Consider the following 19,300-nt stretch of genomic DNA (forward strand, 5'->3'; position numbering starts at 1 on the left):
TTGTTTTTGTCTGCTTCCACTTGTCTTTGCACTAGGATGATGTCGGAGTAAATGTGCAGTCATATTCGTTGTGTTCCCACTAGTGCTGTCAGCGTTAATTTGAAATGACGTTAACGCCACAACACAGCAAATCTCCGTTAACAAGCTACTGCGGATCGCCCCGTGCGTGGGGCTGGACGGCCAACAAGCTAACAAGCTAACTGCGCTAACACACTAGTTCCCACCCATGTAATTGAGCATTGCGTGGCACATCCAACATACTGTTTTACTTTAGTCCATGACGCGCTTACCTTCAGGGTCATACGTCACATGAAAACCAAAATAGTTCCAAAGGCCAGATCTGAATGAGGGTGGGGGAGGTTCAATTTGTCATATTGCAACGAACTTAGCTTCTGTCTCAGTAGCTTACGCTGCGCTCAGTGGATCTGCGCTCGACAGTGCAGCCTAGGCGGAGTAGTCGAACGCAGATCCACTGAGCGCTCAACACAGACAGCATCGTCAGAAGAAAAGTTGATCAAATAAATAAAAAAATTTGTATTGTTTGATACATATGCGTACCGAACCGAAAGCACTGTATCGAACGGTTCAATATCGATACGAGTATCGTTGCACCCCTAATATATATATATATATAAAACTAAACACCCAGCACGCCCCTGCGGGCGGTTTATCCTTCAAGCTCGGGTCCTCTACCAGAGGCCTGGGAGCTTGAGGGTCCTGCGCAGTATCTTAGCTGTTCCCAGGACTGCGCTCTTCTGGACAGAGATCTCCGATGTTGTTCCTGGGATCTGCTGGAGCCACTCGCCTAGCTTGGGAGTCACCGCACCTAGTGCTCCGATTACCACGGGGACCACCATTACCTTCACCCTCCACATCCTCTCGAGCTCTTCTCTGAGCCCTTGGTATTTCTCCAGCTTCTCGTGTTCCTTCTTCCTGATATTGCTGTCATTCGGAACCGCTACATCGATCACTACGGCCGTCTTCTTCTGTTTGTCTACCACCACTATGTCCGGTTGGTTAGCCACCACCATTTTGTCCGTCTGTATCTGGAAGTCCCACAGGATCTTAGCTCGGTCATTCTCCACCACCCTTGGGGGCATCTCCCATTTTGACCTCGGGACTTCCAGGTTATACTCGGCACAGATGTTCCTGTACACTATGCCGGCCACTTGGTTATGGTGTTCCATGTATGCCTTGTCTGCTAGCATCTTGCACCCTGCTGTTATGTGCTGGATTGTCTCTGGGGCATCTTTACACAGCCTGCACCTGGGGTCTTGCCTGGTGTGATAGACCCCAGCCTCTATGGATCTTGTACTCAGAGCTTGTTCTTGTGCTGCCATGATTAGTGCCTCTGTGCTGTCTTTCAGTCCAGCTTTGTCCAGCCACTGGTAGGATTTCTGGATATCAGCCACCTCCTCTATCTGCCGGTGGTACATACCGTGCAGGGCCTGTCCTTCCATGATGGTTCCTCGTCTCCCTCCTCTTTCTTGGGTTTCTGCTGCCTGAGGTATTCACTGAGCACTCGGTCAGTTGGGGCCATCTTCCCAATGTATTCTTGGATGTTCGTTGTCTCATCCTGGACTGTGGTGCTGACACTCACCAGTCCCCGGCCCCCTTCCTTCCGCTTAGCGTACAGCCTCAGGGTGCTGGACTTGGGGTGAAACCCTCCATGCATGGTAAGGAGCTTTCTTGTCTTTATGTCAGTGGCTTCTATCTCCTCCTTTGGCCAGCCTATTACCCCAGCAGGGTACCTGATCACGGGCAGGGCGTACGTGTTGATGGCCCGGATCTTGTTCTTACCATTCAGCTGACTCCTCAGGATTTGCCTGACCCTCTGCAGGTACTTGGTGGTTGCAGCCTTTCTAGCAGCCTCTTCATGGTTCCCATTCGCCTGCGGGATCCCCAAGTACTTGTAACTGTCCTCTATGTCTGCAATGTTGCCTTCTGGTAGTTCAATCCCCTCAGTTCTGACTACCTTCCCTCTCTTTGTTACCATCCGACTACACTTCTCCAGTCCGAACGACATTCCAATGTCATTGCTGTATAGCCTGGTAGTGTGGATCAGTGAATCGATGTCTCGTTCACTCTTGGCATACAGCTTGATGTCATCCATGTACAGGAGGTGGCTGACAACTGCTCCGTTCCGTAGTTGGTATCCGTAGCCAGTCTTGTTAATGATCTCACTGAGGGGGTTCAGGCCTATGCAGAACAGCAGTGGGGACAGAGCATCTCCTTGGTAGATCCCGCACTTGATGGTGACTTGTGCTATGGGCTTGGAGTTGGCCTCTAGTGTTGTACGCCACATCCCCATTGAGTTCCTGATGAAGGCTCTTAGGGTCCCATTGCATTCCAGTATCCAGCTGTGGGGCATTGAGTCATAGGCCTTCTTGTAATCAATCCAGGCAGTGCACAGGTTGGTCAGTCTGGTCTTGCAGTCTCGGCTGACTGTTCTGTCTACCAGTAGCTGGTGTTTTGCGCCTCTGGTATTCTTGCCAATCCCTTTCTGTGTCCCGCTCATGTATTGACCCATGTGCCTGTTCATCTTAGCCGATATGATGCCTGACAGGAGCTTCCATGTAGTACTGAGGCAGGTTATTGGTCGGTAGTTGGAGGGGACCGGTCCCTTCTTGGGGTCCTTGGGGATCAGGACCGTCCGGCCTTCAGTTAGCCATTCCGGGTGTCTCTCGTTAACTAGCAGCTGGTTCATTTGTGCTGCCAGACGCTCGTGGAGTGCAGTCAGCTTCTTCAGCCAGTAGGTGTGAACTATGTCGGGCCCTGGTGCTGTCCAACTCTTCATACTGGAGACCCTTTCTTGGATATCTGCCACTGTGATGGTTACTGGACCCTGTTCAGGGAGGTCGCTGTGGTCTGCCCTCAGATCCTCTAGCCACTGAGCATTGCCGTTATGGGTTGCATCCTTCTCCCATATGCTCTTCCAGTATTGCTCCGTCTCCAGCCTTGGTGGTGCTGTTCTCTTATTGTTCCCTTGCCACTGAGAGTACACCTTTGCTGGTTCTGTGGAGAACAGCTGGTTTATTCTCCTGCCTTCTATCTCTCTGGTGTACCTCCTCAAGCGGCTGGCCAAGGATGTGAGTCTTTGCTTGGCAGTTTCCAAGGCCTCAGGTATGGACAGCTTGCTGTATTTCTTAGGCACCTTATTTGTTGCACCTTTCTGCAACTCCGTTAGTTGGCTAACCTCCCTCCGTGCTACTTTGATCTTGCCCTCTAGCCTCCTTCTCCATGGAGGGTACTGCCCCTTGTCGCTGTTCAACTTGTAGCCAAGCATCTCACTGTACGGCTATCATTTGTTAACATGACGCTTGTTCTTATACATGTAATACATTTATTACCAACCTGAAAGCTTATCTGCTGGTCATTCGACATGATGAATGACTTCTGAAATCTTAATCTAGCTCATGATGCTGTAGATTTCCGTTTCGGTCCACTAGTAAAACCTAGTTCTATTAATCTGCACTCATTACTCTTGAACCGGAAGTAAGTCCCCAAAAACTGAATTTTGGAACCGAAACTGAATGGTGAGAAGTGAATCTGAAATTATTTGAGAGCTAAATTTTTAAAGGATAATATACAGTTTCAAAGCAAATGAATTCATTACCAAAATATAAAATTCAATTTCAATTTAGTGATGATCATTTTCAAACCAATAAACTGAACTTCAAATTAGGCTAATTCATATTCAGTTTCTAAAAGCATTTATTCAAGTTACAATTCAGATTCAATCCGAGCAATTCAAATGTAACTTATTCAAATTCAGTTTCTTTATTTTAAAGTGGATGGTAAAGCGGATGCTGCATCCAGGAGCGAAACAACCGCATTATACTGCTAACTTAACTTCTGCTCCTTGCAAGCATATGTGTGGACAGCATGCTAACACTAAGCTAGCAAGAAGTCAGCATGACTATAAAGACTGTAGCCTATAGGTTTATAATGATACCATATATAATGATAAATGGTAAGTATGAGACAATGGATTTCATGTCATTTTATGGAGAAATGTAAGAGTAATGTAATGAGTAGTATAACAAATTACTTTCTCCTGGGAGTAGTTTAGCAATGCACTGCATTGATTTTAATAAAAGTGTTCTGTGTGTGTGTAATACATTACTTTTTATGAGTGATGACCCCAACAGTGGTTACAACAAAGAGGGGAAAAACTTCCAACACGCACAAACATTTAACCACACGGCATGATATTAATTTGTACAAATGTATTAATGTTATTATGACACAAATGACATGCTGCTTAGCCTGTGAGAGCCATATAAGAACTCATAAGACATATAGATAATTTTCATGTTACCTATAAAAAAGACCAACATTAAGTTCAATGAGGAGAGATGATTAGAAAGAATGAACGTGATTTATTGATGAAAAGAATATAGATAGCGGATAGACTCTGGTGGCCCGTCTCAGCGGAGTGGGTGAAAGGGATTAGAGCAGGACGGAGATGCTGGTGGTGGAGATGAAGGTGGCTTGAATGGAGCCTGAGTGATGAGAGGTAGAGATGGGGAGGAGGTGGGTTGCACAAAGCCGTCTGCAAGGAGAATGATAGATGCCAATGAGATTTAAAGTATACAGCATGAATGCTGATTGGCCTGGAGAAGGTCAGGAGAATGTGATTGGACTAGACCAGTGATGATGAGTGATGATGGGAGTGCTTAGATTTAGCTGGCAGCACCTGGATGTGGACAGATGTGAGGCCATACATCTTCTTTATTGAACTTGTGCATAAGCTTCATTTGTATTAAAAAAGTCAGTTCAAAATAATTCATGTCAACAGAGAAATGGCTGGATTATTTCTGTTAGTACAACATAGAAACAGTGTAGAGCTTTCACTGCTCTCAGGTTGGTCAGACTCCCACAGCATTGGGAACAGATCTACAAAATGAGTAGGAGTGCAGATCTGCTGTGGGAAGATTGCTTTCCCAGTCAAACACAATTTACTACATTTGTCTCCACAAAGAAAAGAAGGAGACTTAACAGCTCTATTAGTCAGACAAGGAATACATTTACCTAGTTTAGTTATGTTTTATTTGTGGAAACTACAACCCTCTTTTCAAAGATGTGTAGACACTATATTAAACGTAAATAAAAAGACAACATAATAACCTACAATTTGCTGAAAGCGTATACTGGGGACGATCCACCCAAAGTGGCCAGGGAATGATATAGATGAAAACAAAAGAGGGAGCATAAGGAACAAAAAGAGATGAAGAGAGGGTAAACAGCAGGCCTAACGCTTGCCACTGGTACAACTGTTGATGGTGCAGAAGCAGCAGCCCCGACAGCAAACGTGGGGAAATTTGAAAAACATTTCACCCCTAAACTTTGTTCTACGAGTTGCGTGAGCCCACAGCGACGGTAGAGGAAGTGCCCGGCTTCATTAAGGGATTTGACTGGGCGGAGTCGGTAATGAAAATGAATGAACAGGCTGCGGTCAGTGCGTGAAAGTCCAGTGCACAGTGATCAGCCAAAAAGTGTGTCGGCCCACCGGGCAAATGCCTGATATGCCCATTCCAGCCCTGCAGTATTAGTGTCAAGTTTGAAAGTCTAGTATTATGACTAGCCTAATTCCCACCTACACCTGTAATCACAGTCCCTGAAAGCAAGTGGTGTTTTAGACACTATGTTACTGTGCTAGCCAATGTGAAAGCTGCACATGTGGAGATGTACTTACAGTGACAGTAGGTGCAGCGAAGGCCAGGCTGAAGAGCAAAGGCAATGGACAGACTTCCTGTCTCGGGAGGATGTATGGCAGAGATAGACTGCGATCATTACAACTGTACCCAGAATGCACCGGCTGGAAAATATCCGTCAGCTCCAGGAAGTAAAGACTGACAATAGAGGAGGCCAGAATAGGGAGCTGCAGAACAGAACACAGACCGATGCAAAACAAATGAACACAGTGTGTGGAGATGAAGTTAGGAGAAATACATCAATACAAAAAAATCACACACTTGTTTAAAAACAATAAACTGCATGGATATAAGAAATTGACCTGTCTCATTGTGTCTGTTGAAGACTTGTCCTCATTTTTATAGATTCAGGCCAGAGTAACTCAACTAACTTAAAGTACTCATTCAGGTATTTGTCACAGATAAATGGTAAATGGCCTGTATTTGTATAGCGCTTTTACTAGTCCCTAAGGACCCCAAAGCACTTCATACATCCAGTCATCCACCCATTCACACACACATTCACACACTGATACTCCATATGAAGCAATGCCCAAACATTACTCCGTTTACTGCCCTCCCCCCGGCTCAGAGATTTAGTGGGGTGTTGTATATGAGTGTGGACTTGTATACAGTTAAACATGTGTGGGTTATAAAATGGCAAATTCTGAATATTGATTTGAAAATAATGGAATTTGAACAAAGGGGGTTGAAACAGAAAACGTGTAAATGTCATGCTACTCCTTTTTGAGCATAAACACTGTGTAGATATTAGATATTCATGGAAACTTGATGTTTTTACGTTTTTCTCTTGTTATTTTAGTTATATTTACATGTTCAAAATAAACTGTTCTGCCTATCCACATTTTATATGTACATTCACAGGTTAGGTGCTCCTGTTTAAGTGCTTGTTGATGCAAATATCTAGTCAGCCAGTCACAATGTCACAACACAATGCATTAAGGCATGTAGCCATGATCAAGGCTACCTGATGAAGTCCAAACCAAGTGTCACAGTGGGGAAGAAAGGTGATTTAAATGAAGATGAAAGTAGCGTGGTCGTTGGTGCTGCTCTGAGTATTTCAGAAACTGCTGAACTACCAGGATAACACAACCTGCTTCCAGCAGGATAACACACCTTGTCACAAAGGTGAAATAATCTTAAACTGGTTTCTTTGAACACGGCAATTAGCTCACTGCACTCAAATATACTCTATAGCAGGGGTCCCCAACCCCTGGACTCCGGTCCAAATGTGGAGATCAAGGGGGTTTACTCCGGACCTAAAGCATTTTCCCATTTTCTATGTCGTTAGATATTTTATTCCTGCTGGCTGCAGTGGCTGACTTTTGAACAGGCGCGATGGGCAGCTATGTGGGTCAGCGACGTTCTAGTCCACACTCTAAGCCAGCTGGTGGCGGTATTGCACCACCAACTGCCAAAAAAACGACAAAGAAGAACAATGCAGGCCATTCAATGCGGGTTGCTAAGTGACTATCTTGGAAGCTCGCACTTGCTGACAGCACAATGACGACTTGGTGGTGCACAGAAGACTGGGTAAAAGAAGATGGCTCTGTCAAAAATATGTAAAGTGGACTATGAAAGATGAATGGCCATTCCCCATCTGTGAATGCTACTCATGACCACTGATCAGTGGTTGTTGATCAATGGTCATGACAATTTGCATATTATTGATCAAGGAGCTGATCTCACAGCCCATTGTTCCTTCAGTGGGCTGGTTTCAGTCATTGTGCAAATGTCCTGTTTATAAGACTGAAACCTGCAGTCAGCTGAGACTGAAGACGTCACCTGATGATGACGAAACGTTTCTCCCACTGAAAACATCCTGACGAACAGAATCAAACTTTTGGGATTTACTTACCTGGTTGATTGAGCATCGAGACACATTAATGTTGGTTTGTGTGCAATAGATTATTGCATAATTTCTTTGTTAAATAGTTTTAATATCAGTACTTGAACTGGATTGCACTTTTCTGTTCAGCAGATGATGTAATGAGCACATGAATAATTGATCAGTAGTTACAAGACAAAAATCTATATTGTTAATTAAATGTTTAATAAACATGAAAGAAAATATTTTTGTTGGTTCATTTAAAATGTTCTGACCCCAGATTGACTGGATGATGGAGTGGACCTCCTGCTATTGTAGCTGGATACCGCTGCTCTGTAGTCACCAGATCTCAGTCCCACAGAGCATCTTTGGGATGTGTTGGAATGACCGAACAGGAAGGTTTCTATGGAGCACGTCTGATTTTGGTTGGCACTGAATGATTTAAAGAAGCCGAAAAAGAAAATATAATTGAAAAATATTTTTGGATTTACATATAATTTGCATCCTACTTGTCTTTCTAAACCAGCCAGAACAACTGAAAGTCCATTTTAAGTTGGATTAACTCCTTCCTATGTTTGTGGTGTATTACATTCAACTGTTTCATAAAATGTAAATAGAACCTAAGTACATGTAAAATTTATTGTATTATCCTTTTCTAACACTTTTATGTTTTAACTGATTTAAAGAAGAAACACAAAAGACAAAGTGCTACATTTTAGATCTCTCTTTAACCTGTCAGTCAAATGTTCAACAGAAAGAAGCATCATATTGCATATTTTTGGCTTATTTAATGATACAATTATCTGCGCTGCACATATGTGAAACCCAGGGGTTAAAGTGGGCCAGAGTGATCTGCGTAATTTCAAATGGCTGAATCAAAATCCCCAAACACACAAACTGTTCCCACGCAGTTTGTCAGAAAACATATCTGTGAGCTAAATGTGCAGAAAACGTGCAGCACTGATAGCTGCAGGAAAATGTAAGAGGAAGAGGAGAGATTATTTTCAAAGGTGAGGACTGCTCAGCAAGCTCACATGTAACGTCCTAAATCGCTGTAGGTATTTAAAATCAGATCATTTATCAAGTTTTTGGCTTGTTTTTCTGAAACATCTTGCAAAACGAGCTGACGTATGCAAATGTTGGGTTATTCACAGGTTGCATGAAAATACCAGGCAGCTTAGCGCAGCATAAAGTGGTGTGTTAGCAGGACTGTGATAACGTTTACAGTGATGCATTATGTTGGACTGGCTAAATCTCGATTACATCAAAGGTAACAGACATTAGTTTATAACACTGGTCAGATTCACTCACTGAATTCCACCTGTTATACCAGCTATCAGCCGTAGAACTCACATAACATTTGTTTATATCTTTTTGAAATTTGGCTGGCTAAATCCACACAGAGAAGCTATTACTGAAGCAGCACAGCTGATCACAGCCTGCACACAAAGAATGTACTGCTCCTACGGGGTAAGAGCATCACAGGAGCACAAGCTAGCTAATGTGGCTTAGCTGCTCAAAAGTGTATGCAACTAAAAAGTTGTGTTGGTTCTCAGTCACCTAGGTCATGGCAGTCTAAGGAGAAAGGAACGTTTCTTGAAGACATTTCACCTCTCATCTGAGAAGCTTCTTCAGTTCTAAAAGCCGAAGGTGGAGAGTCCCAGGTATTTAACCTGGGTTGGAGCTGACCCACTCACCATCACATAGCAAGGTCTCACACCCATGACCTCTGCTTATCTCAGAGGCGTCCTCCTTCGTTTGTTTACTGCTGAGAAACCAAATAATGTTCATTTGTCTATTTAGGGTCCTGAGCTCCAGCATCATGACAGGTATGGCTTAACAGCTTGGACATATCAAACATATGACTCCAGCAGACAATCTATACTGCATTTAAAACATGTTTCTCTCCATGTTTGCTCTGATGACTGTCAGGCAGTATTGGGAATACATGTTGTGTTTCAGTGTCAGCAACAAACAAAGTTTCTTGTTTCTAAGCTGGCAAACCCTAATGTCTCTGCTCCTGAGCATCTGTGACTGTTTCTGTGTTCACCAGCCCAAGAAATTAGATAATGAATGTTGTTTTTCTCAGCCTGTGAAGACACAGCCTGAATTTTGTGTTGCCAAGCTGCCATGGCAGAGTCTTTCTGTGGTGCTTCACTTGAGACTATGCTAGTAGCACAGCTAAAGCCTTCAAGGACTGTCGCTCCATCTGGAGCCCAGGTAAGCACTGTTTCTGTTGTTGCTACTCCTAAAGACTGTTGTGCTCTCTTGTCTGTGCCAATAATGATTATAGCTCCACCAGTGATTGCCCCTGAGCCTTCACCTCCACCTGTGTCTGCTCCTAGGCCAGCACGGACCCAGCACTCTCCTGCACCCATTCCAGTTCTTAGTCTGCTGATTAAATTGTGTCCACAATGAAGATTCAAATTTTAAGGATCAACTCCTGGATTTGTGAGTGAACAACCTGTGAGTAGCAAACTTATCAGGGAGGGAAAACAGACCAAACTCATGTCATACACGAACAAACAAATTAGGTTCCTTTGCTGGCTGCAGGACGTCCTGCAAACAGCAGCAGGGTTTGCTTGAGGTGTTAAGGAAGACTGTAAAAACATCTGGTAGCTCAGCAGACTAATTAAAAATTTAACAAGCAAATATACAGCTTGAACTTTCAGGTGGAACCACATAATTTCATGGAAAAGATCAAGAACGAACACGGAGACACAGAAACCCATCATGGTGTTAAACTGACACAAGCTCACAGCAGGGTTCACATAGATTGAACTAAGTGGTGATATTTTATCTATTTTAAGAAATTGTTTTAATAATGACAGCAATTATAAGAAAGAATAAAGATTTCTAAAACTGTTGTTTTTTTACTATTATTATTATTTTTCTGTATCGTTCCAATCAGCCTTTATCTGTCTGTCTTTCCACATAAACAGGTAGCGATTTTAGCATTAGCATCTTGGCTAATCCAATCAGATGGCGACAGACAACATGTCATTCCACACCTGCAGAAGAAAATACTGCTAATGATGACTTGTGACAATATGTCTCTTGTGTAAATAAACACATACATCCAAATGTATTGTTGTTTTTAATAATGGTAAATGGCCTGTATTTGTATAGCACTTTACTTAGTCCCTAAGGACCCCAAAGCGCTTTACACTACAATAATGGTAAGCAACAATGCGTGCTCCACGGCTAGTCTGCCAGAAAATATAACAAGATATCAAATTTAAAATAATCCAAAGAACATGTGTAGCTGCTACTGTACAAAGAGATGAAACATGCCAAAGATGATTGGTTCAGGTAAAACAAGCAAGTCAAAGGTCAAGCAGAACTGGGTACAAGAGGCTGATTAATAGTACTTTTGCTTGAAGAGCCCACCCCAGTTGAAAGTAGGAGTGTGCCACATATGTTATATACTGATTTCATTGCTATAGCAATGCCATTTTCTTGTTCCTTAGTGTAATGAACGAGCCCAGGCATGTCTGAGAGCAAGAGCTGCTTGTCTGATCATAAGTATCTGCGTCAGCAACCTACAAAGCACCGTACCTTGAAGATATGCAAGAAAACTGATATGCAAGAAACAAACTTGTTTCACTACTTGGGGCAAAAGCACAGCACTGAGTACAACCAGGCTACAGACGAGGGAACACCAGCAGCTGGTCATGTTTAACCCAGATGACTACACTAAACATCAATGGAGCGCTCGTAACTGTACCAGGAGCAGCAAACAATGGATGGAAATTATAAAATATTTTATTATGTCAAAATATTGTGTAGGGTTCTGATGAGTTACACGGTTACTTTAATGACTGATAAACTAAAGCGTAAAGCAGTTATTTTGCAGTTATTTACAGTAAAGACCCTACATATTAATCAGTAATTTTCATTTTATTATTTCATTGGAAAAAGTCATTGGTTACACTGGATCCAACAACTGAAAGCAGTTAAGTAGCTGACACACTGTAACAGGTAGGGCTGCCACGATTAGCGGACTAGTTACAATTACGTCGACTATCAAAATCGTCGACAACTAATTTAATAGTCGACTTGTCGTGTGAAGCTTTGTAAGATCCTGAAAGACGCCGGAATAAGTTGTAGGATTCATCCATCCAACCATAATCTTCCGCTTATCCAGGGCGGGGTCGCGGGGGCAGCAGCCCAAGCGGAGAAGCCCATCCTTGTCAGATGCCCGAACCACCTCAGCTGGCTCCTTTCGATGTGGAGCAGCGGCTCTACTCTGAGCCCCTCCCGGATGGCCAAACTTCTCACCCCATCTCTAAGGGAGAGGCCAGCCACCCTTCGGAGGAAGCTCATTTCCGCTGCTTGTACTCGCGATCTTGTTCTTTCAGCCACTACCCACAGCTAGTGACCATAGGTGAGGGTAGGGGCGTAGATCGACCGGTAGTTGTAGGATTTAAAAGTGTAATAACGGACTGAAACAGAAGATGGCAGCACTGCATCTACAAGGATGCCAGCTGCCCTTAAACGCCAAAGAAGAAGAAGCAGTCTCCGTCAGGGGCTGCATCCTCCTGAGGCCCCATTTCTAGGCCGATTACGTCACAGCGATGCGACGAAAGCTGTCTAAATTCAAAGAGTCCTCCAAATGCATCCGCCTTTTCCCCAGATTTGAAGGATGGGTCGCGTGTATCCTTTGTGGCCCAGCCTATCCCAGAATTCATAGCGCGATCCAGCTAATTCCAGTTTCCAACAATGGCGGCCGCTACTTTTTACTACTACTGTTATTACTCTTTCTGGGTCACAAAATAAACTTTTAACATTTTCAGGTGAGAATGTAGCTGTGTACACTTCATATATCTGCTCGGTTTATCAAGACCACATATTTGTAAAGCGCTCCGACGTTTTCGGAGACGTCTGCTACCCACCAGCTCGATAACTGACCGGGAGGTCACTAGAGCCGGCAATAACACCAAACTCCCGGCATATCGTTTTCAGACCCCCACGGTCTTTCGCTACTCAGGTTAAACATGATATATAAGTCGATCGTGGCTCAAGAGTTGGGAGTTCGTCTTGTAATCGGAAGGTTGCCGGTTCGAGCCCCGGCTCCGACAGTCTCGGTCGTTGTGTCCTTGGGCGAGACACTTCACCCGTTGCCTACTGGTGGTGGTCAGAGGGCCCAGTGGCGCCAGTGTTCGGCAGCCTCGCCTCTGTCAGTGCGCCCCAGGGCGGCTGTGGCTACGCTGTAGCTTGCCATCACCAGTGTGTGAATGTGTGTGTGAATGGGTGGATGATTGTGTATAGTGTAAAGTGCTTTGGGGTCCTTAGGACCAAGTAAAGCGCTATACAAATACAGACCATTTACCACTTAGATAACTTAAAAATGTGATTGTTTAGCTTTTTTCAGTGTTTTATTTGTTCCTCAGTAAATCGGTTTGGCTGAGATTAAAGTTATAGTTTTCACACAGCTGAATAAACGTCAAACAGAAAACTGGTTAAACAGAAGTGTGAGATGCTTGAAAATTTACTCCAGCGTCCTGTTATATTTGAGATATGAAGGATCAGATGGCTGAGTTTATTAAACTCCACTGAGACAATCTGCAAATCTCATTAAAAGTTTAATAAACTATCGAGGACTTTCGGTGAGGCATGTAGAGACATGGTCACGCCACATTGAGCTCCGTCTGTACTCTCCCTTTCTAGCAGCCGAAGCCAAAAGAGAAACATTGCAGAGCGTGATGAAAAACATGCGGGCAGAGGCCTTGGACCAAGCTCTATCGCCTGTCGGTGCAAGTATTTCTCAAAATGTAACCTTGCTGCAGTCGGTCCAAGACAACTTAAACATGCAGGTAGCTAAAGTGGATATGCCACTGGTCAAGGTCGATAACCTACAGGGCTCAAGTCAAAAAAGATGCTAACAACTGTATAACTGAAATGGGCAAGCTCACACTCAAGATTAATCAGTTGGAAGATCGAGAACGGAGAAACAACATCAGAATCACTAACCTACCAGTGGGAATCGAAAGGGATCCTTGCGAGATGGCATAACTCAGCTCATAACCTCAGGACGTCGGAGCAGTATGCATCACGTGATAGAGCGGCTGTGGCGTGCGAGACCTGTCGGCAGTCTGGTTGAGCATTTGGAGCCTCGCTACCAAACCAGCATTTAATCTCAGAGAAAGGTATCCCAGAGAAGTAAAGCAAGTGTGTAAGTTCATCTCTGAATGTTTGTAAAACATTCCCACATTAAGCTTAACAACTGATATAAGGAGCTACAGCCTCTTCTCTCTCCCTCCCTCTCTTGGTGCTGCTTCAATCATGAAACTGATCAATGATCAGCTGATCGGCTTTTCTCTCTTGTTTGTTTATCGCCCACTTTGCGCCAGAAAGAGGAAACCAGCGGCTGAACAACAGCAGCACGTTTAAGCTTGATAAGCTGCTGTTAGAATTTATTTAATATTACTTTCTACACCAGGATCTTTTTCTACAGCTGACGGCTGTAACTGTGCAGGGGCGGATCTAGCAAAGTTTAGCCAGGGGGGCCGATAGGGCATGAACAGGGAAAAGGGGGCACAAAGACATACTTTTCTTTCTTACTCTCATGTCTAGCTTTTAACAAATAATTATCTGAATCTTACAACCAAAGTTTTCATCTAATATAAAATGTATAGTCCATTATTATATATCAGAACTATTAAGTCAAATTTTTAACTTAGTAAGCTATAGTACTTTTTCCTTTGGGTACCATCTGTGCAGTCTGCAATTCTGTTGAACGAAGATATTGAATCTATTTAATTACTGTAGAAGAATAATTGATTTCTGTGCATTTTTTTGCACATACATTAAATTAAAGTTGATTACGTCGATTAAACATCATGAGGTGGAGGGTGGGGCGTGGTTCCCTATTTTTCTTTTTGCTGGGAGTTTGCAACCCTATTAGTTAGGTTGCTTAATATTTCCTTCTTTTTTTTTGCCTGTCCCATTTGGTTCTTTAGCCATCAGAATTGTTGAAGACCAACAAGGATACCCAATGGATTTATTTTGCCAAATGGATCATCATGGCCTTGCCGTATTGGTCCATTTGATCGACCTTTGTTTTTATTATTTATTATATTTTATTTTCAGTTGTTACAGACGGGACAGATATGAGTGAGGGATAGGAAAGGGAGAGAGAAAGAGGAAGGAAAAGAAAAACAGAAGGGGAGAGGGACAGTGAAAAAGGGAAAAAAAAAATCTCCTGGATCACCTGTTGAGAGAAAAAGAATAGAAAACAAGCAAAAAAAAAACCAAAGCAACATACTAAACACAACACCATCGCATTAATCTAGCTAAGTGTAAACAGCAGTAAACACTAAATATTCAATGTTGTTGTGCAGCAAGCAGGACCGACAGCGCACAATGTGCTTTGAAGTAGCAGCCAAGAAAGGTGTAGTTTATGTCTATGGACAGTGAACACCTGTGTGGATCAGCACGCTTGTATTCAAATGGTTTCCACATGTAACGGTCTGCAAGAGGATGGAGAGAGCCATAGCCCCGCCCCCCAGGGCATGAAGCAGGCATGGAGGAGATCCAGGCCCCAGACATCCAGAGGCCCCAGAGTGCGAGAGCCCAAGGAGGACCACCGGCGGGGCATCCGTGCCACCCTCATGGGAAGGGCTGAGGATCCCCAGACGAGGCGTCACCCAGTAGCCACCGAGCAGAAGCTAGAGGGGGCTGCACCGGCGTGCCCGCCGGCTCTGCCGGCAGCCAGCTGTGCCAGAGTGAACCAAGCCGCAGGCCCGAAGGCTGGAGGCCCGAGGGCCCCCCGCACCCCGGAGGAGGCCTGACCGAGCAACAGGCACCAGGCCCCACTTAGGTTGCTTAATATTTCCACTAAGTACTCTTTAAAATGCCAGAATATGAAGGATGGAGCAGGTTTAAATTTATTAGATTGATCAGTTTTGTTGAACTATGAAATATTTTGGGTGCAGTGTATTTTTTGCATACAGGTATAACAGAATAGCTTTTGTGTTGTTGTTTATTTAAACTTGAGTATGAACTTATACAAAATGCAGCAAGATATTTAAAAAACTATTTTATTGATCAAAAAATACACTATATCGGATTTATATCGGTATCGGACATAAAAAAGTGGTATCGTGCCATCTGTAGTATAAAGTGGGATATATTACAAAAATCTAGACCAGAAGGAGGATGGGCAGTCCCAAATTTCAAACTATACCATTTGGCATTCACATTGAAATATATCAGGCAATGGTTGGATCCAGATGCAATGGCCCCATGGTTGGACATTGGAAAACACCTTGTAACCTCGATTACACTACAAGACTTTCTTTTCTCTGGGATTTCACTTAAACAGTGCTCATTGCGACAGGGGCCTATAATTTCGTATTTATTGAAATCATTTAGACTTTCAGAAAAAGGTCTTAGGTGGACTAACAAAGTGGCACAAGCACACCCCTGTATGGCAAAATATCACTTGCTAACTGGGTCCAAAACCTTCACTAAAAGCCCATGGGCTCAAAGCCCTATCCAGGTGTTAGAGGAGTTACAGTAAATGGTACAAATTCAAATGCTTAGTTTCCAGGAGCTGGTTACTCGCTATACAGTCCCAGAGCAGTCATTATTTCACCATTTTAGATTACGCTCAGCCCTCAAATCGCATAATATCCAGTGGGGAGACAATTTAAAGTTACACTTAATTGTAGAGCTGGTGCAAAACTCACCTAAAAGAATAGCTTCATCTATCTATTTGAATCAATTAAAGTGGTTAAAATCCCAAGATTTTCTATTAAAGAATGGCAAAAAGACCTGGCAGGCCAACAGGAGAAGATGGCCTGGACCACAACCTGGGCCAATGTTGCCAGTTGATCAAAGAATCCCAGCCACCAATTTATCCATTATAAGATTAACCCTTGAGCCCACTGGTGCCATATAAATACAACTGAATTGAATGCAGCATTCTCAGGACTAGTGTAATATTTAGTAATAATATTAACTTACTGTGTTTCATAGTTATTAGCTTATTGAGTTGATTTACTGGCCTACAGACACCTGCTTCAGTGACAGAAAAGGATATTTTACACAGACACAACGATCTATCATTTACTCAGCTGTCGTCAATGACTTCCCTTTAATCCTCATGGATGTTTTATTAAGTACATACAGGAAGAGAAATTTGAAGATGTGCCAAACAAAGCAAAGCCTTTGTGGATACTGTGCACAGAGGGAAGCAGGCTACAGTAAGGATGTTTTCCTCCTCTTAATGTCTGTAGCTCTGAATGCAGAGATATAAAAATACACCCCATTCAGTGGGCCATGTTGCCTAGCAGCCAGTTAGTGGGTAGGATGGTGTGACAGTGTGTGAGATAGGCAATGTACCAGACACAGAGCAACTCTGTCACGGAAAGAAAGAGAAACTGTGATTGACAGAGAATGTTTTCCACCTAAACTCTGTGCCAGGGGCAAACAATGAGCTGAAACGTAATCGTGCACGCTCCTCACAGTTAGCATCGCACGGCAATATTTTATGTATAGCACAGAATCAGCAAACCCTACATGCAAGCAGGCTTCCTCTTCATTACACATTCATATGAAATTCACACATTTTAGCTGAAAATACAACATTTTGGAAAGACTGGCTCGGGAATCTGCCGCGGGTCGGTAGATGGCATGGATCACCTGTGTTACTGTGCATCATAGAGCAGAAAAATATCAACAGGCCTAAAAGCTGGGTGTGTGAGTGAATATAGAGAATTGTGTAGAGGTTGTTTTGTGCGATGCACTGTCAGAATTGTCCTGGCATGCCTTCTCACTAATGCCTTTAGATTAGAGCTGGGCGATATAAGATTTTTTCATATCACGATATGTTTTTTTCATTTCAGGCGATAACGATATCTATCACGATATAAGCCAAATAACTATATTTGTACAATTTAAATGTGCCGTTGCTCACAAGTAAAATGTGAAATAATCAGCAGCTTGTTTTTAAATATTTATTTCCCATAATAAGTTCAACAGGGTAGATGTACTTAAGGAACATGAGACTTTTTCAGATAAATAAAGGCAAATATTGCAAACTACACAAAAGGCAGCCGCTAAAGCGTTTAAGTTTCAAAACAGAACAAACAAAACAGACTAAACTGTCAATTCCACTTAGAAACAAAATATTAATTCTAAAAATAAATCTTAGTTTGTTTTACAGAAGAACAGACAAAACTGACTAACTTTTGTCAATATCAAATAAACTGAGAACTAAAAGGAAATTCTCAATCTCTCCTTGTTGTATAGCTGAGCTTTTCAAACAGTTTTAACAGTTACTTTAGTCTGACAAAAGCCGAATGACGAATCAGCGCTTCCAGTCAGAGACTGAGGCTACGTCCACACGTACACGGGTATTTTTGAAAACAGAGATTTTCCGTTTTCGTTTTAAAAAATAATCCCGTCCACACATAAAGGCAGAAATGAAGGAAAACGCTGCTATGAACATGCCAAAGCAGCAGGTGGCGCTAGATTCCTAACCGTGCAGAAATGTTGGCCAATCAGAAGTCTAGAAGCCTCGGTGGGAAAAGTAAACAAAGCTGGGGCATAGAAGCAGAACAGAGTCGTATGTGTGGAGGGACAGTAACTGTGTGTATATGTAAGCATTTAAACACTGCAGAGAGTAGAATTAACAGTATTGTAGAAATTCATTTCACCGAAACAATAACGTGGCGCACAGTGTGACGTCAAAAAATGAGCACACCTTTGACGCCGCGTTTTCTCCGTTTTTCTAGTCCACACATAAATGCAAAAACGGAGTTTTCAAAAATATCCACCCTGGCCGGAGTTTTTAAAAATCTTCGTTTTCAGTGACCAAAAACACCGTTTATGTGTGGACGAAAGGTGCAAACGCATAGAAAAATCTGTGTTTTCAAAAATACCCGGGTACGTGTGGACGTAGCCTGAGCATGCACCAGTTTATTATATTTCCAGACTTGCTTTCGGCACATTTACAGTGGACGCTACTCTGTTTTTTGTCAGACTTGAAATAGCCGAAATACCTTCACACTACGGAACTTCTTTGGCTCTTCTGTTCGACAATCTCTCCGGCATTGGAACCAACATCTGTTTTCTCTTCGGTCACGCTCGGTTGATTTTTCTAGTCGGCACACTCATTTCCTCCATTACCCGGGCGGTACGGTGGCTGGCTGCTTCCCAAACATGTACGGCTTGGCACTTGTGCTGTACGTAACAAGTCACGTGACGTGACGCTGCAGCTGTGATTGGTTCGGCTCTGCGCTACTTAATTTGGATTGGCTGTTCTTTTTTTTTTTTTTAAAGAGGACAAGAGCGGCGAGGTCTATCGCGATAGCTTAATTTTTCTATCGAGAAAAAGTTACATACATATCGTTATCGTTCTATCGCCCAGCTCTACTTTAGATTTAGCTGGGCCTGACCACTGGAACGATTATGTCTCAGGGCCAGAAATATCCACGTATCCAACGTCCAACTTCAAACATGACAGTAAGTGAAGGGACCATGAAGAGAAAATTAGAGCGTTCAAAGACTCGCTGTGCTGTCAGACACTTGACCAAGCAGCCAGGCGTGGTTTTACCTCCCATCCTTTCTCTGGACTCCTGTTTCTGCCACACACTCTAAGGAACATGCCCCACTGGTTTGGACGACACATTGGTGCCTGCCATGTGGTTGTTTTGGTGTGTTCGGAGCCAGACGTTAACATTTAAGGAGGAAATAGGGTTGTCTGCTAATGCTTGCACACATACGTGCACATGCATATACTCCACAT

At 43.2% G+C, this 19,300-nt stretch overlaps 1 protein-coding gene across 1 annotated transcript in view; it reads right to left on the reverse strand.

Annotated features, from left to right (window-relative positions):
* LOC146614291 (phospholipid phosphatase-related protein type 4-like) overlaps positions 1 to 19,300 on the reverse strand; it is a 71,677-nt gene that overhangs the window by 46,744 nt on the left and 5,633 nt on the right. Inside the window, exon 2 of the mRNA XM_085377152.1 lies at positions 5,699 to 5,884. Within this exon, the coding sequence (XP_085233278.1) occupies positions 5,699 to 5,884 (186 nt within the window). The remainder of the gene's footprint in view (positions 1 to 5,698; positions 5,885 to 19,300) is intronic.

This window comes from Diplotaxodon limnothrissa, linkage group LG18, assembly GCF_057381915.1.
Source record: "Diplotaxodon limnothrissa isolate DT_005_m linkage group LG18, D_limnothrissa_male_GT1.1, whole genome shotgun sequence".
NCBI lineage: Eukaryota > Metazoa > Chordata > Actinopteri > Cichliformes > Cichlidae > Diplotaxodon > Diplotaxodon limnothrissa.